Consider the following 24,547-nt stretch of genomic DNA (forward strand, 5'->3'; position numbering starts at 1 on the left):
AATTTAATATTTGACTTTAATTATATGGAGTGATGACATACTGACTGTGCTGAATCATACACAGGAAGAACTTTACTGAAAATCTCCCCTTGAATTGACCACGTCTGTCTGAACAGACTAAAAATACAGTTTCCTCATTCCTACGCTTACAAACACTGATGTCTTTCCCGTCTACTATATAAAAATGGTAGTTTTTGTAGGTGTGTGCATGTTTGTGCAGATAGATATGTATTGTGTGGGCGTGTGTGCATGTGGTATTGATTGGTTTGTGGTTTGACTGACATTCGTTGATATGGCTTTTTGTTCATGGCTGTACAAGAAGTCGACAGAATCACAATGTGTTTTTCTTTCTCTTTTCCTCTGCCACATTCATTTAAAACTAAGTTTCTGTTGTAACAAAATAAATACAAGATATTTTCGGCTGGACCACCACTGCGTGGCCGGGCTGACTGGCTGATGAAGTTACACCATTGGTTGGCCTAACAACGAACTAGAATATCAAAGGGCAATCATCCCTCCAAGCTATGGGATGCTGTTTGGCCTAACATCAAACTAGGCAATCGCAGAGCAAACAGCCCTCAGCCCTTAGCCTGGAAACCAGACAAATCTGCCAGTGCAAAAACAAAACCCTGATATTAGTCTGGCCATGCCAGACTACACGGCCCTATCCCAACCAACCTTTGCTTATCATTTGCAGGGTGCTACAGTGCGATTATTTAACTCCTAAAAAAAAATATGTGTAAACCAGAGAATTGTTTTACAAGCACTGTATTGCAAGTAAAGATTACATCCTACCGTAAGAGAGAGAGAGAGAGAGAGAGAGAGAGAGAGAGAGAGAGAGAGAGAGAGAGAGAGAGAGAGAGAGAGAGAGAGAGAGAGAGAGAGAGAGAGAGAGAGAGAGAGAGAGAGAGAGAGAATTTCTCGGTTGATAAGATGACATGCTTTCAATCGTAATGGTTAGTTCCTGTACAGCTAGTTTGATAGGTAGATGCTTTACTGTCCTTGCGGAAATTCATTTTGTACCAAGCAGCCATCAGGATACAAAAAAATCACATACAAACACAATACATAGACAGATCACACAGTACATTGACAATACTACACAGCTCCTCTAGGAAAATAGAGAAGGCTACCAGTCATAGTTCAAGAGGCATCACATTACATTTTATGCACTGAGATGGGGCCTGTTTGTTCAGAAGTCCTATACTTGTGGGGACAAATGATCTTGAAGCCTGCAACATGGTACTGTGTACCGTCGTCCTGAAGGTAAATGATTGTATTCACTGTATAACGGGTGAGTTCTTCTATCTCTAGCAATAGCTTTCCCCTTCCTAAGTACCCGGGTCTCATACATTGCTGCCATACTCTCAAGTCGTACCCCAGCTATCTTGCTGGATACATTGATGATTTTATGGAGTTTGTTCTCATTAACCAATGATACGTTTTGTACCCATATGATTTGATAAGTTTGGAACTCCCCATCAAAATGAAAAGCCCTCCAGCATTTCATACACAGTCCAGTCATATACCAGGTTTTGACCTGGTCTCATTTTCTTTCATTTTACTTTCATTTAACCAGGGAGGTTTTAAAGAACAATTTCTTATTTACAACAATGGCCTGTATTATACAGTTTCTTCTCGAATAAAATCCCTGTACATATTTTGTACAACAAATCAAAGTGATTGTTTTGGTGCCGCTTAATCTTTTCCATGAACATGATACTGTAGTGAAGCTTGTGTTATGGCAAAACAGATGGGAAATGAGAGAACAGGAATTCTATAGTCAGACAGGCTGATCACGCAATTGGCACAACGAATACAAACAGTACCCTTGTGTAGTAGCTGTTCGGGAAATGTCACCTTATTCCCGCATCCATCCGACACACAACTTGTTTATGGTGTGACAATGTGGAGGAAAGGAGATTAACAGCTGATTTGCGTGCAAATACTTAATTAGTTTACAGTTTGTGTGAAGTGGCAGTGATGTTGTACCAACATAAGCACTGGTGAGGTGACCTTTTAAACTTAAGTGTATAGATTTTGTGTTAGTGTATAATCAGAACTTACCTATACCATTTCTACCTGTGTCTCTGAAACATACTGTAAAACAGTAATAAAGCCATGCTTTCTATGGAAAAAAATTAATTCGGCAGTCAGTTTTTACATTTAACATTATTGCCATAAATATCATACAGTATACCCTGGCGTCCCTAATTTTGGCTTATTATAATATATATAATATAACATCTTCCAAAATCTTTTTGAAAATAGCCCATCTACAATCTCACAATGTGTACAATGTGACGCGTTGTGATCTGCTATTTTCACATTTATTTTGAAAACTTTCAACAACAACAAAAAAGAAAGAAAGAAAGAATTAGGTAGGGTTTAAGTGGTTAACAGAATTGTCTGACGTTCCTCAACTGAAAACATTACCATGGACCCATGGTGAGAAATGCATTCATCGAAGCCACAGTAATAGATGAACAAACGGAACCAATGACTGTGCCCCCTATAATGATCATGTCTACAGGGAAGTGCTGGGCAAAGAAATACAGTAAGAACCAGGGTTACTGGTTACTAAAGTGCTGTGTCAGCGATAGACAGTGTCAATTGAAAAGCCCCATCGGTCATATTGCAAAATGTCATACCCATCCCATACCGGTTAGGCTCACCAGTGAGACATTTACAGTACAACAAAGTACAAGCTTCCCGCCAAGTTATCAGCTTGCCTGTCTTGCTAAGATTATTGTGCAATAAGACTGTATGGTCACCTGAAGTAACATTCAGTGCTAATAATAATAATAATAATAATTTAAAAAAGAATAATAAATATAGCTGCTAGCAGCAATACGGGGGCCAAGGAATGCAATAGGTAATATGCACAATAAGCCATAGAAACAATAGATTGAACTATAGAAAGTATCCCATGCAATTAACAGATGAGCATTCTAAACAGCTGAGCAGAGTACTGAGGGATTGTGGATATTGTAATTTATTTTGATATGGATATCAATATAATATTGATATTCCGAACCAGAGACGTGTGACTTACAGACAGTGACGCTACCTCCTGAACTACTGCTACCCCCAAACCGTGATTGAAAGAAAGAAACCTACAGTATGCAGCTATCAAATGAGCATTGAAAACAGCTTAGCAGAGTACTGAGGGATTCTGGGTATCATAGTCTCTTTATTATACAATATTAATTGGCTCACGGAGGCTACATTTTTTCATGTACAAACTACTCTTCAACTTACAATGGTCCATAGATTGTGTGTAGAACGTTTCACGCATATCACTCAAAAATCCTTACACCGCTTGCAGGCGTTTTCACATCATCACCCCAAACAAGATACTAAAGACCCTGTGGGTAAGGTGGTGTTCACTAGTAGAGATGGCACAAGATGTAATGTTCGTCACACTTAGTTTTGTTTTGTATGCCTGGCCTTCAGCAAGACAACTGACTCCAGCATTTTCGTGACTTGAATATGAATGGAGATATAGCATGTGCACCAGACCAGAGAATGGAACACCATGAGAAAAAGCATGTCACACAGAAATTGTGCCAAAGCTTCTTTTTTTTTCAACTGCTCAAAAGCTGACATCGACAATGCTTGGGGGTAGAGAGCTGACAGTACATGCCTGATCAGGTTCAGACATCAGGTTTATCAGAGATCACTTATAGGGAAGAGGGGCCTAAGCTACAGACAGTTGGAGAATGAGGCTGTGTACTGCATAGCCTGGGTGACAATAGCATTGACCATGGATATTTCTTGGAGCTGATCGTTGTTATTGGGAAAGTATGTATGATGTGTACTGTGCTAGAAAGAGCATCATAGTAATGTGATTGAGAAGAACAAAAAAAGGGCATGTGTCAAACAGCAAGCGACAGAGGTTCCCTCATCACTCCACTGTCTAAACCAGGGGTCTTCAATGTTTTTCAGCCCAAGGATCCCTTAGCTGAGAGAGAGATGAAGCATAGACCCCCCACTACACATAGCTACATTGGCTAAAGTTCTCCTCAGAATAGGGATGGTAGGGTTCAAGTGGTTAAAGGGATATTTCACTTTCAAAAAAACTTTTGGTCATTTTATCATCTACTCAGGCCTTTGTGAGCCCCCCAGACAATTTTTAAGTTGCTCGATTCAGTATTTATACATTTGATATTTATTTTATCAGACACGCCCCCTTCCTATACAAACCCATTGTAACTTCAAACTCCATTTTAACCATGTTAGATTCGTCGAAAACACCCGTCCTTGGTTCTGGTGACTCACCCTGCCCTCCTAATGCGTGAGGGGGCCGTGTTTTTCCGATTATCTTTTTCATTTATTATAAAAAAAAATTTAATTGTATTTTATTTTTTCAATTTAAAAAAAAAATATTTAAAATACTCTCTCAGTGCCACGCCCCGACATATCCCGAGTTTTTCCCGAGTACCCTCAGTGCCAGCACGAGAAATCCCGAGTTTTTACTTTTGACTGTGGTCGCGTTATTCTGTTTATTTTTCATGATCACTTTCGCTTCCTGACTACATCAGACTCACCCGGAGCCGGATGTAAAAAAAAAAATTCATTTCCGGGTCACGTTGTTTTTCTCCGGTGATTTTCGGCCAGAATAGGGAAAGTCACGGTTTTTCACACGGTATAAAAAGCGAACGGAGAGGTCCACGTCTACTCTCTTTGGTCTGGGTGACGATCAGTCATCGTAGTCGTGTATCGCATCGTAATTTAGCGCGATCAACGATTGTCGAAAATGTCAACATCCGGTTCTGACCGGATATGACGTGAGCCTGTTTGGGAGGGGGCGAGTGAGCCAGCGAGATCATCAATGTGTCGATTTGTTGCTCTCTACTGGTAGAACTGTATTATGGGTTTAAAACCCCAATCAGATCATTTATTTGAATGAAAAATTACAAAATTACAAAATACGCAAATTCCTGGCAGTTTGGGAGTACTTTATGAAAATACTCTTGGCACTGAAAGAGTTAAAATAAATGAAAAAAGCAATTGAAAAAACACGGCCCCCTCGCGTATTAGGGGGGCAGGGTGAGTCACCAGAACCAAGGACGGGTGTTTTTGATGAATCTAACATGGTTAAAATGGAGTTTGAAGTTACAATGGGTTTGTATAGGAAGGGGGCGTGTCTCATAAAATGAATATCAAATGTCTAAATACTGAATCGAGCAACTTAAAAACTGTCTGGGGGAATCACAAAGGCCTGAGTAGACGATAAAATGACCAAATGTTTTTTTGAAAGTGAAATATCCCTTTAATGTAAAAAAATAAAAATAAAAATCCTATCACAAAAAGATTTGGCGGCCCCCCTGGTAGTAACTCTGAGGACCCCCTAGGGGTCCCGGACCCCCTGTTGAAGACCCCTGGTCTAAATTCCAACATGGAACGACATGTCGTTTTGAGATATGTGACACTTCGACAATGAGAGGCTTGTCAGAGCGGTCCAGTGCAACGCATCTATGGACAGTCCTTTTTCAAGTTGTTAAAAGAGTTCCTTGAGCATTTGAAACTGGACACAGCTCTGTGTGTGAAGAGTGAAGAGAAGACTCTGTATTGCACCACTACATATTTGAAACCCCAACTGTGTCACTGTGCCACAGGCCTGTGTGCCACAGGCCTGTGGAAATGACACAGTTGGGGTTTCAAATATGTAGTGGCGCAATACAGAGTCTTCTCTTCACTCTTCACACACAGAGATAGTATAGGTTCAATTAACTTAAAATGTCTCTCTCTCACACAGGCACCCATTTTTAGCAACTCAGTTTACATTTTCTAGATGAAGTACTGTCCCCCCCTCCCTTGCTCTCTCTCTCTCTCTCTCTCTCTCTCTCTCTCTCTCTCTCTCTCTCTCTCTCTCTCTCTCACACACACACACACACTCTCTGGATGCCATTATACAATGCAATAACCTCTGTACTTTTATCTGTGATCATGATGATCAATATTATTCTCACCTTTCTCTCTCTCTCGGTCTCCCCCCTCTTACACTTTTGCAAACGGTTGCCTTGAGGAGGAGATCTTTGCTGTCCAATCCATTGACATTGCATTGGTGTAGACAGGAGTTCACTTCACAGGCGATATTTTGACTAGAGAGAGAGATTACATTGAGTCAGAGTGAGATTACATTGAAGTGAGTGGGCTCACTGGGCTGTCAAGTAGAACATAGCACGTTCATATAGGTTGCTGCCTGCCAGTGCCTAATACTACCTGTTGATATTTTTTTGCCCAAAGCCTACAGCGCAGCACAGCGCTCTGGGCTCACATGACATGCATTACACCCAGGATCCTGTGGGCTACGGAAACGAAACTGTCAGCAGGGCCAGGGGAGGATGGGATGGTAGGCGATGGTAAGTCGAATTTCGAACTTATATCTGTATCCACCACCAGCAGCATGCTAATCATGTTCAGTGCTTCTGGCGAATATACACCATTCATTGCTGAGAGTAGACTAGAGCAGTTAAGACAGATCGCGGAATGCCTAATTGCTCGAATACTCTCTGTGTTCGTTCTTGTGTGAAGTTGTCATGCGAACGAAAGTACACTAATTTCTGTATTCAACACAATTCACTATGAAGGCACGATAATATGCTGTCAAGAAAGTGTTGCCACACATACAATGGCATGCCTGTAACACTGCGAGGAGATGAAAGCTGATATCGCAGTCAGCGAGCCGCCTGGTTGTCGCTATAACGTCATCATGTATCAGCTGTTTGGGTGAATTGGGGTCGGTTGTTAAAGGGGTTGTACAGATCAGATCAGATCTGATGTCTGTTACATTACATAACTGAAAACGCACTAAATGCCGCTCATACCAAAATATGAGAGGAGAGGAGAGCGTGACTTCCGCGAATATAAGGTAACAACGTCGCCTTCTGTTGCTACGCAAGTTTAATGTTGTTTGACCATATTTGGCTTTGGTGTGTTTTACTGTTGCTCTAAAACATATCATCTCACTTGTTTCAATGGAAATGCTTTTGGTCGTGTATTTATTTTTAAATATAGATCTTTTGGTTCGTTTTTACTTCATGTAAGAGGATATTACCTAATTGTAGAGGAATTTCCACATTAGCCTAGCTATTGGAGACAGTTTCCTGTATATGGCCACATCTCTACTCTTCATCTCTCTAGACCACTGTTTCCCAAACACTGGGTCGGGTCGGGACCCATTTGTGGGTTGTTGCGCGGATCCATTTTTATGGGTCACGAGTGAATATCCCTTTAATTTTTTGTTTCCTACAGTTTGTTTTTAATTATTATTATTTGAAAACGTTTTTTTTCTAGAAATAAACTAAAGGAAAAAAAAATGCAACATTTTTCATGAATTAGAAACAAAAGATTTTTCAAAAGGGTTTCATAAATAAATCTACTGCTATTTTCACTAGTTTGGGTACCCGGGCAAACGTCTAATTTCTCTTTTGGGTCTTGAGCTAAAAAGTTTGGGAACCACTCCACTGGACTAGGCAACACAGGTCGGCGTGACCCAGTTTTGTTGACACTTGATGACCTCTGCAGCACTAGACTAACTTGATTTAAAACGCAGCCCTATACGCCTGCAGTGGATATACATGTTGTTGACATAGCAGAGATTCTTAGCCTCTTTTAAATAGTATAGCTGTAGTTGTACATACTTTAAACAGTTTAAAGATACATATAACACAATCACATTGCAGTCAATATGTTTTCTGAAAGTCAATACTGTGTACAGTCTTGGGAATCCTCTGCAATTTGGCAGTGAGGCAGTTGATATGTAGATTACAGAGTTCACTTTATGAATAAGAACTGTGTTATATTATAGCATTGCCTCATTGTACACACGTCTTTATTTTCATTGATGTAAAATATAGGCTACCTATTAGGTTCCACCTATGCAACCAGTCCATAAACATGCTCCTCAGAGCCTAGTTTCAAAGTAGGCTTCCTGACTATCCAGACAGGAAATTCAACCTTTGAACAGAACTAACAGATAAGAAGGAATATATCACAGAAAAATAAGGCTAAGTAGCAGGTGATGTCATGGGGCTTGTCTGATTGAGCTGATTGTGTGTCCATTACATTTTGTGAAGCAATGTTCGTTTAGAGCGTTACGTTATTACTTAATGGTGAGGTAACTGCATGCCTGGCTGATGAGACAGCATGTGTAAATGAGTTGTTTATCCCTGTCTATCATTCTCCCCCAGTTCCTCAGCTATGGATTTCAAGGTTGTGTTCGAGACTTTGGACATTGTGTGTGACGAAAACATCGCTGCCCTTTGTGGGCCCGATGACGTGCTGTACAGCAATGTTACAAAGAGGCTGGTGGCGTCTATGAGACAGATCCAGGAACATGCCGCGCTCTGGAACCAGTGGTCGCCGGGTTCACAAGAGTCTACCACCACTATGACTTTGATGCACAAACACCAGGGAATGGCTACCGCACTTTGGTCAAGGTATAAGTATGCACTATAGATACAATGTTCTCTCTCTGTCAGGGCAGGAATTTCAGGGAGTCCACGAAGGCCATGGCCATCGTTGCCCCTCAGTTTGGCCTTGTGCCCCTCAAAAAAATGGCATGCCCTGAGGCCACAGTGGCCTTAATGCCCCAGCTGACTGTACACCAACTTAAACTTTGAATCCTTTATCTGTCTCTCTCTCTCTCTATTGTCAACAGGTTTTTGCTGTCTTGCCTCATGCACATCATCCACAAAGGCCGTTACATCACTTCCAACTATCAGGGCGCCTTCTTCAGGGCAGAGCACAACGCAGCCGAGATGGAAGCCTACTGCAAAGCTCTGTGCCAGCTGCGGGCCCTCCTCTACCTCGCCCAGCGCTTGCTTAATGACAATGAACGTGGCCAGCTGTACACCCTGCAAGATGGAGCACTGAGCCAGCGCTTTGTACAGGAGTACACCTCAATGCACAAGGCCTGTTTCTATGGCCGCTGTTTGGGCTTTCAGGTGAGAAATCACCAGATAATGTAATTTCTTATGGAAACTCCCTAAGTGCACTTGCTGAGCATGGTGATGAGCCCTTACCATTTGAGGTACCCCATGATGTAGCCTCTAGTGCCACCCTCAGGCCAAATCTTTGCATACAATATATCTCAATCTAAAAGGCAGATTGTGGGATGTATGCTATTGATTATATATATAGAGAGAGAGAGAGAGAGAGAGAGAGAGAGAGAGAGAGAGAGAGAGAGAGAGAGAGAGGAGAGAGAGAGAGAGAGAGAGAGAGAGAGAGAGAGAGATGAGAGAGAGAGAGAGATGAGAGAGAGGAGAGAGAGAGAGAGAGAGAGAGAGAGAGAGAGAGAGAGAGAGAGAGAGAGAGAGAGAGGAGAGAGAGAGAGAGAGAGAGAGAGAGAGAGAGAGAGAGAGAGAGAGAGAGAGAGAGAGAGAGAGAGAGAGAGAGAGAGAGACTCTATATTCTAAATATAGAGGATCAAGTCTATAAAAGTGTTGACTGTTTTGTAAACTAAAGAACTTAATAATTACTCTCAATCATTTTGTAATTGTGTCATATTTTCTGCTTACCCCTGGTTTTTGATCATTTTTAATGTTGGATTTTTTTAAATGAATATCTTTTCATTTCTCTTGACAGTTCACTCCCACTCTTCGTCCATTTCTCCAGACTGTCGTCATAAGCATGGTCTCATATGGAGAGTCTTATGGAAAACAGCATTCTGGGCTAGGTACAGTAAGTCTTTCCAGACATAATGTTTTTGTGTCCGTGGGAGGATGTAGTTCCTCTCGATGGATATCAAAGTATAGGTCATGAATGCCCTACTTCTGTGTTCAAAAACCCACCTACGTTGCTGGGGGAATCTATGGCCCTTATTCCTTTGGATACCATAACCAACATATCTTTACATCAAACAAATGCATCATGGAGGCCCCCTACTAGGGCAGGACAATATGTATGTATGTCTGTATGTCATTCTTTTGGCGGCCTGTGTGTGTTCCTGTCCCGGGCCTAACTTGGGCACCGTCCGACCGATTGACTTCAAACTTGTCCTTTGTGTCGCCAATTACCTGGAGAAGTGCATTGCAGAGTGGGAATTTGGTCAAACTGAGAAACCTGTGGTGGATGGACAAATCTTGGTGTCTGTGGGGGGTGTAGATATTTTGTAGATATGCTATTTTAGCTATTTGTGAAAATGTTTGAAAAATGAAAAAGAAAGTTTATATTATGGTCACAATACAATATTATCATCAATATTGGCCAAAAATATTTGAGATGTCCCTATTGCCCAACTCTACCCCCACCGATTGATGCCTCCTATTCTGTTTGCGTAAGAATTGCTTAATGAATAGAAATATCCATTCTGTCTGTATGCTATGCTAAATGTCTGCTAAATCCCTAAATTGTAAATTATAATTCTATAAATCTGTTCTATGTTTCTGTCATACCTCTTAGATGTTCTCCTCTTTCAGAGGCGTCTGGAATACTTAATTGAGTTTTCTTTTCTGCTGTGCTTTAGCTGCTCTGCTGTCAAAGTGTGTTATGATCTGTTTTGTTCTGCTATGTTCAAGGCTTGGCAGCTCTCTCACTCCTCACATCAGGGAAGTATGTCCTTGACCCAGAGCAGAGGGGGTTAGAGTTTGAGCGCATTACCCAGAATCTGGACATGCAGTTCTGGAAGACCTTCTGGAACCTCACAGAATCTGGGCTAATATCGGTAGGCAAGGCTAAGAGTCATAGATAACCCATCTTTTTTTTTGACTTGTGATTTGTTGAAAACTGAGAATACAAGTCTGTTGGACAACATTGGTCTTCAAACATTTTAATATTATCATGTTCCTGACAACACCAACAAGAAGTAAAGATTCATGGTGGTTCAGATTCAGAATACACTATTAAAAAAATGCTTTTAATGATCAGGAAGGAAGACCTAATAATGTCACCGTTATGCCTTTTTTGGATTTTTTAATTTAATCCAGTGTGGTGGCATATTCCTGTAACCATTTCTGATCACTGTCAAATGACAGGCCTCACATGTCTTCATGCTTTTGCACTACACCGCTGCCCACCACCCACCGTTAATCACCAACACACACACTAGAGATGCGCGGATGGCCTCTCACGTCACCCGAATCCGCATGTACAAATTAATTATCCGGCCGTTATCCAACCGAAATAATTATATTATCCAATTTAAATATCCGCACCAACCGTTTTTCCCGTATGTCAAAATATTATTATTTTCTGGTATTCCCCGTTAGTTTTAGTATTAGTTGTGCAATGCGATCACAAAATGCATTGATTTAGCCTATGGAATGTCGGTGCGTCTTTTTTCTTTTTTTTAAACCGGTGCTGCGCTGAACATACAGACTCTGTGCGGCATCCAACATACAGGCATCCAACATACATGCGGCATCCAACATACAGAGCCCACTGCTCTGCTGTGCTGAACATACAGACTCTGTATGTTCAGCGCAGCACCGGTTTAAAAAAAAGAAAAAAGACGCACCGACATTCCATAGGCTAAATCAATGCATTTTGTGATCGCATCGCACAGAGGCTGCTCTACACACTCACACAGACACAAGCACGCAGAGATTTAGCTATTTTATGGATAGATATATTAGATGTCATTAATTTATTTACCGCAATATTTCACCCGCGGTTTATCCGATATTAATTAATAATTATATTTGATTGACCCGAATCCACCCAAACTGCGGTTAACTGCGGCAACCGCGGCTAAAACCGCGATCCGCGCATCTCTAACACACACACATACACACACGTTTTCTCTGTCTGGTTGGTCTTCCCACAGGGCTTCAACAGAATAGCGTCTAACGCGGTGCAGGTGAACTTGACGATCACGGTGCCTCCTGTGCCTCTACGTCTCCCCCTGGCCTCAGACCCCAGTCTGTCCACTACTGTATCTCCTCCTGTTGCCCACTCGGGCCCTGGACCGGTCCACATGCGCCTGATCTCCTTCGACCTCAGGGAAGGACAGGTGAGCCTCCATTAGTTTAACCTTTACAGATTACTACTGTATATGTGCAGGGATGTGGTCAGGAACATGAAAACAAGGTAGAACAACAATTAGGGCATGTTCACACTGTCCTATTCTTTTAATGTCTGCATAGATGTAGGTATGATAGGTTATTGGTCCTTGTGTAGTGGATATGATTTGTTTTGGTGTTTTTTTGTTTCTCGACACTGACCAGGGACTTCGAATGGAAATGAGCTAGTAGCTAAATCTGGTACAAAGCATCTTTTCTCTTTGCTTGAGATTAATGTATACTGTACAAGATCCCTGATACAAATAAACTCTCTCTGAATTGTGTGAACAATGTTGTTATGGAAACAAAATGCAAAAAGCGCTTTAGACAGCGCTTTTTTTTCCATAACTGGCAGACAGTGTGAACACACTCTTACAGTGGGCAGGAAATGTGTGATTAGTTTTTAGAACTGTTATTGTACTCTTTATCTCAGTCTTCTGCAGCCGTGAAAGACCTCCAAAAACATATTGAATCATTAAATACTATGACCAACACCAGCGCCAGATGTTTACACATGAAATCTTTCTCTTATTTTTTTTTATTACTTCTTCAGTTATATATTTCTTTACTTGTAGGACAGCGAGGAGATATTGGCACTCTCACGCACCGAGCCTCCACCTATCTCCATATCCCTGAGACCCCGGAGACTGCCTCGGTCTCCCGGGCTGCTCGTTCACTTCCATGGAGGGGGATTTGTGGCCCAGACCTCAAAATCCCATGAGGTCTGCTATGCATTATGCCATTAAACATGCATGAAAATTGATAATGGTGTTCACAGTAATTTAATCTTCCACAGCTGTAACTACATCAATGCTAATGGATTTACGTTGTGTAGCACATTTCAAAAGAGACAAAGTGCATCACAGTCTGGAGAGGCAAGTGATGTACATCAGAATCAAGGAATAAAACAAAATATCTAGCAATGAAGGACAAGGACTTTATATACATGTGTATAGACCTTTACACAAGTAGATTCTCTCTCTCACACACACACACACACACACACACACACACACACACACACACACACACACACACACACACACACACACACACACACACACACACACACACACACACACTGCCTGCCTGCCACAACATCAACTTTATATATTGCTCCTTTGATTCCTTTCTCACCTGATGTGTTTTATTCTATTCCTCATCCATCCTGTCATGTCTTAGAATTACCTGAGAACCTGGTCTAAGGATCTGGGTATCCCCATCCTGTCCGTGGACTACTCTCTGTCACCAGAGGCCCCATTCCCCAGAGCCCTGGAGGAATGCATGTACGCCTACTGCTGGGCGCTCAAGAACTGCCATCTCCTGGGTCAGTGATATTGCTATTGTGAAGGAGCCAGGCAAAATGGTGCTGTGGCTGCCTCATGTAGAGAATATTTATATTTCATCTGTGAATCTGTCAACATAATTGCAGAGATGTACAGGATGATTATCAATGGCCAATGCTCTATAAATCCCATCTGTGATTTTTCTAGTTTTTGTTTTCTAAGAAGAAGTTTGTTTTTGCAAACTGGTTCCTAGTCATTTGTTAGTTTGTCCCTGATCATGTGCTTGGCAGTGCTGTCCAACAGGCGTCATGTTAACACAGAGAGAACTGTCTACGTATGTGCCCTAGGCTCCACTGCAGAGCGAGTCTGTCTGGCAGGGGACAGTGCCGGGGGGAACCTCTGCATCACTGTGTCCATGAAGGCTATAGCCAGCGGTGTACGAGTCCCTGATGGCATCATGGCTGCCTACCCTGCTACCTTACTCACCACTGATGCCTCGCCCTCCCGCCTGTTGACGTTAATTGACCCACTGTTGCCTCTAGGTGTTTTAGCAAAGTGCCTCAATGCTTACTCAGGTATGTGAACAGAAATGGTGTTTACAACAGGTAATTTCAAACAATCTTGTCAAAGGCACATTCAAACCACTGCTACTAATGATAACATATATAGTGTGTCATTAAACGGGGAAATGGTGGGACGACTGGTTGACATCGGGGTCAAGTTCCTGCACACCACCGTGGAGATTGGTTCGATTCCTCTGTGATGCCTCCAGTTTGGCTGGGAGCTCTAATGAACCCAATTGACTGTTTGTGGGTGGGAAGCTGGCAGGGGAGGGTGTTTTCTATTGCTGCACTTGCGACTCCTCCAAGTTGGTCAAGGTGCCTGTTCTGCAGGGAGCGGAAGTGGGAGGCATAGTATGTTCTAGGGCATTCACGAATAGTGATTTTTAGCATTCGAATTATTCGACCTATAAGTATATATATATATATTTTTGAATGGCATTGATGACTCGACTCAAGGAATGCGAGTTGACGTCACACCAGAGCTCACAGCTGCGTGTCTGCTGTAGAAAAGTCACTAAAAAAAACAAAATCTTTTTTTTTATTTTATTTTTTTTATAGAATAATGGAATAGTGGTTTGATAGTCGAATAGTCGGTTTGATAGTCGAATATTCGATTATTCTGTTAATGCCCTAGTGTGTTCCTCCACACGTGTTAGAACCTCTTGATGAAACTCCTAACTGTCAGGTTAAAAGAAGCTAGTGGCGACTCCATGTATATCGGAGGAGAAGTGGTTGTCTACAGACTCTGCACCCTCCCTAGATCAACAGTAGGGTTTGGCAGTGACAGGGAATATACACAGATGGGGGGGAATGGCATAATGACTAAATTGGGGAGAAAATTCAAAAGATCAAACAGTTGATCAAATATAAGGGAAATTGCTGTACCATGCTTTTCTTGTGGTAACAAGGACAGTATATTGTGCTTACTTTTGTTTGTTATGCTTTGTACCTATTGCATCACTGTTGTGCCCATATTCAAAGATAGAAGAACACCCATATTATTGCTATTTGACGCTCCATCTAGAAAAGAACATGTACTTCAGTTCCATTTGAACAAGAACTAATGTTTTTAATTAATGGTTCAGTATCAGGTAATAGATGTGAAGAAGTAGTAAGGTAATTATGTCTTCCAGAGGCATGTGAATACAAATTGTGGTGTGTTTTTCATGATTGTGTTGTGTTTTTCATGATTGTGAAGGGTCTAGCTTGTTGGTAAGTTAACCCATGCTGGTCACTGCCATTGCACACATTTGAAGACTGTGTTCTGAGCCTGGCTCTTGGCAAGCATCCACTTGCCACATTCTTGGAGAGTGACACTGAATAAACAAAAGAGAATTCTAATCGCATTATCTAATAGCAGACCAGTGTGGTGCCAGTGTGGCACTGGGCTGGCAGACAAAATACTAACTCAATTTGTGCAGACCAGACCATAATACAGGCTGATTGTCAACAAATACACTAAAGATCCATCATTATGTGAAATGGAATAGATGAGGTGTCCTTACATTTTTTAAATCCAAGTACTCATGCTGTTCATGTTAAAAGGTTTGTGTCACTCTGTTGCACCAATATCCCCAACCCAAATTCCCTAACAGTTGTGTTGTGCTATACTAAATGAAAAATCCCCACCCAACATCATCTCCCTTTCCCAGGCACTAGCTGTCAGACTGTGCAGCCCACGTTATGTGTGAACACCCTGAGTGCCCTGAGCAGAGACACAGTCGTGCTGCTCAATGACCTCACGCAGGGAGCCTCCAACTGGATTCAGTCCTTCATTGACCCTAGGAGAACTGCAGGGGGAGTGGGATCATCCTCATCATCATCAACGCCCAGGAGGTCACCAGACATTGACGCCCACCGGAGGTCCACAGGATCCTCCCACACATCCTCAACAAACTCAGAAATCCACTGGGATTACCCAGAAAACTTTGAGCCCCTTCGCTCTGAATGTCTGGCTGTTGTTCATCCTGTTAACTGCCCCATTGTCAAGAATCCATTCGTGTCACCCCTGCTGGCTCCTGATAACCTGCTAAGAGGCCTGCCACCTATTCACATAGTGGTGAGAGAGGGAAGGGGTCTGAGGGAAATCACTGCTATGGCAGATCATGTTTATTTATCTGTCATACATGATCACTCTAGGGACAAGGGATTATTTGTTAATTGCATTGTCTCTGAAATATTGAGACTGAGCCTAGCATTGTTCAACATTGATTATTTGTTATTTTGGATGTCTAAAACCTAAATTATAATGTGTGAGCCATGGCTCGTTACTCCAATAGTATCTAGTTCAAAGCTATGAGCAATGAGGGTTTAGCCTCCTCACACAGTATAAAATAGGCTTAAGAAATGTTGCCAATGTTACCTTTGCACTTAAAGAGGCAGTGAAACATTCTTGGTACTTTTTCTGTTTTTCATTTGTTTAATGAGTGTATTTACATTTTCTTTTTTGGCAAATAGAAACAGACTGGACTTCTGATGTAGTATGAGGACCTCCCATCACATCAATATTAATATTGAATTGTATTGCTACCAATGTGAATGCACCTTAACAAAAACAGGAAATACTATTTGTAGCTGCTAATGTCTTAGTTACACCAGCACTGTTGTTGTGGAGCGTTTTCATTAATAGAATAAGTGTTTAAAAGTATTTTCACTATTTTCATTTGGCAAAAGAGACAAACCGGTAGGCGGTAGCAAGAGTCAGTGCTTTGGTGAGACTAGAAGTGGACGGTTCTGAGGTCCCAAGCTGGAATTCTTTATAAGCTGATGTGTGTGTCCTCTAGGATATATAACAATAATACCAATGATCATTATCTAGGAGTAATAGGTCTGTGACACTGCCTCTTTAATTGTAAGTCCCTCTGAGCATTATTTAAGTACCTATAACATATGTCATAATGCCCCCACTCCCCATAAAAAGGTAGCGTCATTTTTCCTCTGTCTGTGAGGCAGTGGTTCCCAAACCGGGGGTCCTTAAATGATTTTGGGGGGTCCCCAGATGATTAGCTTAATGTGCAACATTGTTTTCTCACTCAACAGTAAACATACCAACATATAAGTGTATACAGGGTATCTGCACACACCTTGCAGATACCATTTTAATACCAAATTGGCCAAATTGTCAAATATTACATAAGAAAGAGGCAAACATTCTCACAACGCCTCGCGCTGCGAGGCGTTGTGAGCTTGTAGTTTGGCTATTTTAACAATATTTATGGAACCGAGTCAAACTAAATGTAATGCCTACAATTTCAAGTACTTGTGAGGGTGGGGGGACCGGGGGGGTCCCCATTTCAAATATGATTATTTTGGGGGGTTGCGGCCTGAAAAGTTTGGGAACACTTGATCTAGGAGTAATAGGTCTGTGACACTGCCTCTTTATGCCCCCCACCTCCCATAACAAGGTAGCGTCATTTTTACTGTGTCTGTAAAGTGTGTATTTCCGGCTGCTAACTTTCTCATGACATGCTATTTACTCACTCTGATAACACAGGCCTCGGCACTCGATGCGTTGCTGGACGACTCTGTGATGTTTGCCAAGAAGCTGCGCGATATGGGCCAGCCTGTGACCTTGACAGTGCTAGAGGACCTCCCACATGGCTTCCTCAGCCTATCAGGGCTTGCCAAGGAGACAGAGGAGGCTTCAAAAATCTGTGTAGAGCGAATGAGACAGGTCTTTCAGAAACGGGACCCTCCCCGTTTTGTCCACAATTAACTAAAGATAGAAAGGACTAATCTGAAGACCAGTTCATCAGGTTTAGGTATAGTGTTTGAGGTTAAGGGGAGTCCCGATCGCTGAGTCGCCTTGGAAATTTAGGGATTTGGTTTTGAATAAAAGAAAGCCATGAAAACAACATGAAATGTTCTAAATGAAAATATTAACAATCAGGGAAGAATTTAAAGCAATAACTGCAGCAAAGCATGCAGCTTTTGGCACATAAGTGAATGTATTATAAGGGAAATCATTTCTACACATTGATTGATTGATGTACTTTATTTAGTAAGACATGAGAATAACAGTACATGGAAGTACAAATTCACAATACAAGGTCTACTAAACTGGAAGACTCAGTAAGCACTGAGCTTGTTTAAGATGAGATCCCCATGCACACAAATCATGATGACATATAAGAGACAGACAGATATACACACTACTATACAGAATGTCATACAATCAGTTTACAGGTTACTGGTATGAAGACTGAAAAGAATGTACAAGAGAAGAAAGAAATACTGAATACATACTGAATTTGTGAGAGAACGGTGAACCCAAATGGTTCTAATTTCCCACGGCAGAAACATCACCTTTTAACAGTGCTAACATATGCCACTGAATAAAACAGAAAATATTACATGAAGGTGTTTTTATAGGTAGCTAAACATTTTTAAAATGTTACTGTATTTACTATCTGTCTGAAACTACGTTCTGGGAGACAGAAGAGAAATATGACGCACAAGAACCAGCCTTTTTGCAATAGCAATAAATGATATTTGAGTTGTTGGAGCAGCTGTGCCTTGACTGCATCTGTACTGTATGGCTTTGTGGATAATGAAAACTTTGTCTCACGTTGCCTGTATTACCAAAAGTGACTTGTCAAACTGTAAATTGAACTTGACATGTTTGTGGAAATAATTAAATTGAAGTATTAAATACAAAATTTCAACATTCCATATATTTTTGTTGTGAGCTCATCTTTTGTAGTACTCACTATAAGGTTTGTACTAAATATTGCCATTTCATCACACACGTTTGTAATGAATAAAAATAAAATTGGGTTTGGGGACACCGTACACACTACAAATATGGCCTACAATGGTGGATTGATATTGAGGAAAAAAGGAAGTGGAATTGACGTATTGCAAATTGCAATAAACAGTATAAAGGGACTGTCAAGTCTATGGAAAAGTCTGAAAGGCTAATCTGGCCTTTCACTCATAGAAAACGTACAGGACCGCCTCTGGTTACTGCCAGACCCTTGTGACACACACTACGTTTTTATTCAGAACAGAAATGGCATTATGCTAGAATGCATTCACTACTGCAGACTCCAGTGTGTTGGAGTGTCAAAACCTTGGTGGTTTATTTGATCCTGGCCTTTGAGAGCCACATTATCAAACATGTTTTAATCTTTGGAATATCTCCATGATCAAATCAATTTTGACTTCTAAAATCACAAATCACCATGCGTGCTTTTATTTAACTTAATTAATGTTAGTTAAATAATTTAGTCACAGCTTGACTATTGCGGTGGTGTTCTATTTCATTCTCCATGACACCAGAGTCAGTTCATTATGATGCCACCATTAAGCACTGCCACTGGCAGGAATCCAGAACTTTAGTTACATAACATATTTTTTACATTTAAGCAAGTTAATAGGTGCCAAACTAACTAAGGAGAACACTATATATTACTCCTAATTACATGTCTAGAGTTATGAACCTTACAAGCCTGTACGCAGCCAGAGTATCTGAGTACTAGACAGGAACCTGCTGGCTGTAGCTGAATCAATGTCTTGTTTTAATTGCTTCTTAAAATGTACTTTTATACATGTCAAGCCTTATTTGTTCACATTTTTATCCTCAGTCAAGTTGGCATTCCCACCTGTCATTTCTATACAGTAGTCATTTTTGCACTGTTTGCACCTGTCTTAGTTATCTTTGTTCCCAGATTTGACAATTTTGACACTTTCATAAAGTGCCAGCACAGCACAAATTTAGGTCTGGTTTACAAACATGACCAATGTAAACGAAGCTCTGGGTCACTAGGTTTCTGTTTGTTTTTCCCTCAGTGTCAGTGTCAAATGTTCATGATGTCACGATAATGACAGAGTATATAAGTTCTCAACAGACTTGCAGCTGATACCCCACTGTCAACGTCTGGCCCAGTGTCAAAATGATGCTCTTCGTTTTTCTCTTACTGGTGGCTACCAATGGTGAGTCTAAACTTATTGTTAGACAAAACATATATATATATATATATATATATATATATATATATATATATATATATATATATATATATATATATATATATAATTGTATAAGATTAAACAATCCCTAGATTGAAATGGTAGTATCAAATACAAATTATGGAGAATTGTGTTGGTGAGTTGTTGATGATCACTTATTACACTTTAATTCCCTCGCTACAACTTGTATTTCTATCTCTGTCACTTGTGCAGTGGCCCTTGGTTTTGATGGTAAGATCATCGGAGGGTACGAGTGCAAGGCACACTCCGTCCCTTGGCAGGTGTCTCTCCGCTACAACGGCTGGCATTACTGTGCGGGAACGCTGATCAGTGAGAACTGGGTTCTTACTGGTGCACATTGCCTCAAGTGAGTTAGAATTGAATAAAGCCTGCATCAACATAGTTTAAGGTCTGTGCAAGTGTCCAATCTATTTTTCTATTTCAGCTCATTTGAAATATTCATTCATTTATTTATTTCTTTCTTTCTTTCTTTCTCTCTCTCTCTCTCTCTCTCTCTCTCTCTCTCTCTCTCACATGTTCCATATCTATCAGGTACAAGGAGGTGATTGAAGTGCGTTTGGGTGAGCACCACCTTGACAAGGAGGATGGCCCTGAGCAGTTCATTAAGTCAGCTGCTCAGATCCGCCACCCAAAGTTTGACCGCTTCAAAATCAACAACGACATCATGCTGGTCAAACTTGCAGAGCCAGCGCAGCTCAATGAGTTTGTCCAGCCTATGGCCCTGCCCACCAGCTGTGCCCCTGATGGTACTGAGTGCCTGGTCTCTGGCTGGGGACCAACCGAAAGTAACAGTACTGGTAAGTGCTATTCAAAATAAGGTCATAAGTGGGCTATTTAATACATGAAATAATTACAATCCAATGAAATGCTTAAATCACACTGTATGAACACTATAAAAACTGGAAAAATACTTATACTTCATTGTACTTCATTGACCAGGGTCCTTCAGCTCTATACTTGACCCCCTTCTTTTTTCCCTCTACACCAAATCTCTTTGCTGAAAATAGCTAATCTCACGATGATCTCACGATGTGTTGCGGCACTTTTTGAGCTTTTAGATTGGCTATTTTTGCCAAATGTTTGGCCCAGAATAGGGACACTGGGTTCAGGAAGGTTAAGAAATGACAAATGTATTAAATTAACACAATAGTACTTATCCTTTAGAAACTAGATCCTCAATTAAAAACGTCCTATACATATTATGCAGAGGAGCTAGATTGTTCTGAAAGGAAAATCTAATAATATGTGAGACAAACGGGGAAGAAAACATCTCTCTCTTCTTCTCCTCTAGTTGGCAGTCTTGAAAACCTGAACTGTCTGGATCTGCCCACCCTGTCCCACCAGGACTGTAAGAACTCCTACCCCAACAGAATCACTGACTCCATGTTATGTGCTGGGTTCCTGGAGGGAGGAAAGGATTTCTGTCAGGTACAGGAAAAAGGAAATCTACACCAACTTTTACACCAACATTTTACAGCTTCAACTCGCAACCTACTCTACTATGGATGACAAGTAGACTACTACAAAAAGACATAGGCTTGTCTCTCTGACTGACAGACACATTCATATAGTGTTCATTATATTTCTCCTTGAAGCTCCAATCCAGAATATTGTTTGACCACATTACTTATTGTTATATACATTTTTAAAACAGTGATTTGTAAATCAAATTTAAGTCAGGTTTACAAACATGACCAATGTAAACCTATTGATTTCATCGACAGACAGACAGACAGACAGACAGACAGACAGACAGACAGACAGACAGACAGACAGACAGACAGACAGACAGACAGACAGACAGACAGACAGACACTTCATTTATCCCATAGGAAATTGAAGTGTTGAAGTAACTCACAGCGTGCACGTTTAAAGGAAAGGCGAGTAGGTACAACAATGCTAAGTAAAATAAGTAAAATACACATTGCACAAGTGATAAGAATAGCCTACAAATAAAATAGAAGAACAATCCAATGTGTGGGCAGTGACTCTGTTATAGAATATGTATATAGCAGCAACATTGCTAAGTAAACTAAAATGAATGAAATATACACACTATAAGGATAAAAAAATGTATAAAGACTAGAAAATGTAGCTCCTCTGAGCGCAGGTCTCTGCCAGCCCGGGTTGCCTATAACCAGGGCCCGCGATTTTTGCGGGCCCTGGCAGTCAGACAATTGGAATGGTACTGTATACAGTACAATAAATCTGACTGATACATCTTGATCACATGACATGACGTCAGAGATCATGTGTACCGATTTGTGTGAGTTGGAAAAAAGTTGTAGGAGTTAGGTGACGCCGATGGGCTAGTGGTTAAGGTGCCATATAGACTCTGATGCGTTTCTTCTTTGGCCTATTGGTAGTGTGCGTGCAAAGTTTCACACCAATCGGTCCAACTGTGCCAGAGATTAGCTGTTCATAGACTGAGGACGGACGGACGGACTGAGGCGAAAACATAGTCTCCGGCCTGGTGGAGACAATAAAATGTTTTGTTTATGTTCAGATCACAAATTGAGGCCTTTAAGTGCTATACGGTAGTATTTGTGATCAACATTTCTGTTGTAGATATGATTTGGACTGTTTAATAGTTTGACTTCCCCATTAGGTGGATTCTGGTGGTCCTCTTGTGTGCAATGGTGAACTCCAGGGAGTGGCGTCTTGGTGGTGGGGCTGTGATGAGGAAAGCCTACCTGGTGTCTATGCCAAGGTTTGTTATTCCTCCTACTGCTACTGTATAAAGAGGATTTCTGTTCTAAAACGTGATGTGTTCATATTTGGGAAAGACATAGTTACAGTTAGTGGACAGTGGACCCAAAGTTGATAATTGGATATCGCCAGTGGTGGAAGAAGTAGTAAATGTAGCAATACCACAATGTAGAAATACTCTGTCACAAGTAAAAGTCCTTGGTAGTAAAGATTTACTACAAAAAGTAAAAGTACTACCAAAAGTAAAACATTTTGTTATGTTACATAATGTAACATGTAATGTTATGTCAGGTTTTCGCTATGACAAACATAATCTAGTCTCTAATGGTCTTATCAAGTGTGTCACACACAAATGTTATTTCCCTCCAATGTACAGTATTAGGTATGGATTTAGCTATTTTTACCCCAATCAATTTGTAATAGAAGGTGTCTGGATAATTCATTCTTGAATTAAACTCCTTACTTATAGTTCTTATTAAGGTCATTTCCCACTATTAATGTGAAGCCAAATGAGTCTCCTGTCCATAGCTATACTTTATATACACACAGTATATCTTATCTTTCTGAAGTGAAAAATGTGTCTTTCACAGGTCTGCAACTTCACTGACTGGATCAGCTCTACTATGGCCGCTAACTAAGGTCATTCTAGGAACCCATTACTCCTGTCCTGTCTAATCATTCCATCTACATTCTATCAACAATGTATTACTCCTCATTTTGGATAATGGCAGGCAAACAATAAATTATATGAGCAACACTGATACAGACTCTCATTTCTTTGTGAAACAATGATCCTCTGGTTGCCACCACATTAGTCTCTCGAGTCGAGACCAGTGGTGAACATTAAGTACAGTACATTTACTTGAGTACTGTACTTAAATAAATGTTTTGAGTATATGTAGGCCTACTTGAGTATTTTTTGGGGGAATATAATTATGACTTTCACTCCACTACATTTCAAAGGCAAATATTGCAATTTTGACTCCACTACATTTCTAGGAAGGGACAAAGTACATTATGCAGGAACCACCTAAGCCCTAAAATATAGTGAAAATATCAGCTCTACGGGCTCACAATGCATCACACATTGTGAGCTTTTAGATCTGCTATTTTTTTTTACCCTGAAATGTACATTTTGACACCAATTTAATCATTATAGCTTTAACAGAAGGAAATACATGGGTTCTAATGTAAATGGTGGTAGACATTTTTGAAAATGCATATATTTCAGATATGAATCGTGATCTAACTTGTGTCTTTGGATAATTTATTTTATATGGCACTAAGGTACTTCCATTACCAAAGGGAAAACTAAATTAAAGTTTTTTAAAGCAGCACTATGTAGTTTGGGGTATCAGTGGCCGCTTTGGACACAAATAACATGGCAGCCGACTTCTTTGACTTCATTACCCAAGACTCTCTGCAAGCATGTCCGGCGAGGACGTGCTGTGATTGGCCAGTCTTCGCTTTGACTAGCAGTTCTGCCTTGGTGCCTTGGCAAATGCCAGGATGAAACTCATCGTCTACCCTATACATACTGTAGTAATACAGTCAAGCCCCTAGCAGGGACCCCCCTGAGTCTATAGTTTTATGGAAGGATGATTGGCTATATAGTTTTTAAAAAGTTACATAGTGCTGCTTTACAGGGGACAAAATGGAAAGGCACCCCTGTTGTCATGGTAATGAGATAACTATTATTTTAATGTTTTTTTTGCCTGGAAACTTATTTAATTGGATTCCTTTACCCCCAAAATTTACACTTTGACACAAATTTTATCATTATTAAGGTGCTTGTCTCAACACTGTCATAGGTTGAAATCATGCATTGCTGAGACTAGAAGTGGGCAATTCTAAAGCAATAACTGCAGCAAACCATGCAGCTTAAGAATATGCATGACACATAAATGAATGTATTATAAGAGAAAGAATTTCTACACATATATTGTGAAAGACTTTTCCCCAAATGGTTCTAATTTCCCACAGCAGAAAC

General features: G+C 40.8%; 2 protein-coding genes across 2 annotated transcripts; both read left to right on the forward strand.

Annotated features, from left to right (window-relative positions):
• Window positions 1-6,243: 6,243 nt before the first annotated feature.
• Window positions 6,244-18,523, forward strand: lipea (lipase, hormone-sensitive a). The gene is given in 13 exon segments (XM_080443080.1): window positions 6,244-6,368; window positions 8,199-8,344; window positions 8,347-8,447; window positions 8,669-8,671; window positions 8,673-8,954; window positions 9,595-9,685; window positions 10,527-10,672; window positions 11,774-11,959; window positions 12,584-12,730; window positions 13,191-13,335; window positions 13,642-13,869; window positions 15,510-15,916; window positions 17,351-18,523. Coding segments are annotated over 13 exon segments (2,184 nt in total). The 5' UTR covers window positions 6,244-6,288; the 3' UTR covers window positions 17,573-18,523.
• A 1,228-nt stretch (window positions 18,524-19,751) lies between these two features.
• On the forward strand, window positions 19,752-23,195 carry LOC308095517 (trypsin-2-like; the record flags this gene model as incomplete). Its single annotated transcript, XM_080442574.1, has 6 exons — window positions 19,752-19,791; window positions 20,041-20,194; window positions 20,380-20,594; window positions 21,140-21,276; window positions 22,457-22,558; window positions 23,148-23,195. 6 exons carry the CDS (start codon window positions 19,752-19,754, stop codon window positions 23,193-23,195), a joined length of 696 nt encoding a protein of 231 aa, XP_080298700.1.
• Between the last annotated feature and the right edge of the window lie 1,352 nt (window positions 23,196-24,547).

The sequence above is a fragment of the Gymnoscopelus braueri genome (genome assembly GCF_963280865.1).
Source record: "Gymnoscopelus braueri genome assembly, chromosome: 11".
Lineage (NCBI taxonomy): Eukaryota > Metazoa > Chordata > Actinopteri > Myctophiformes > Myctophidae > Gymnoscopelus > Gymnoscopelus braueri.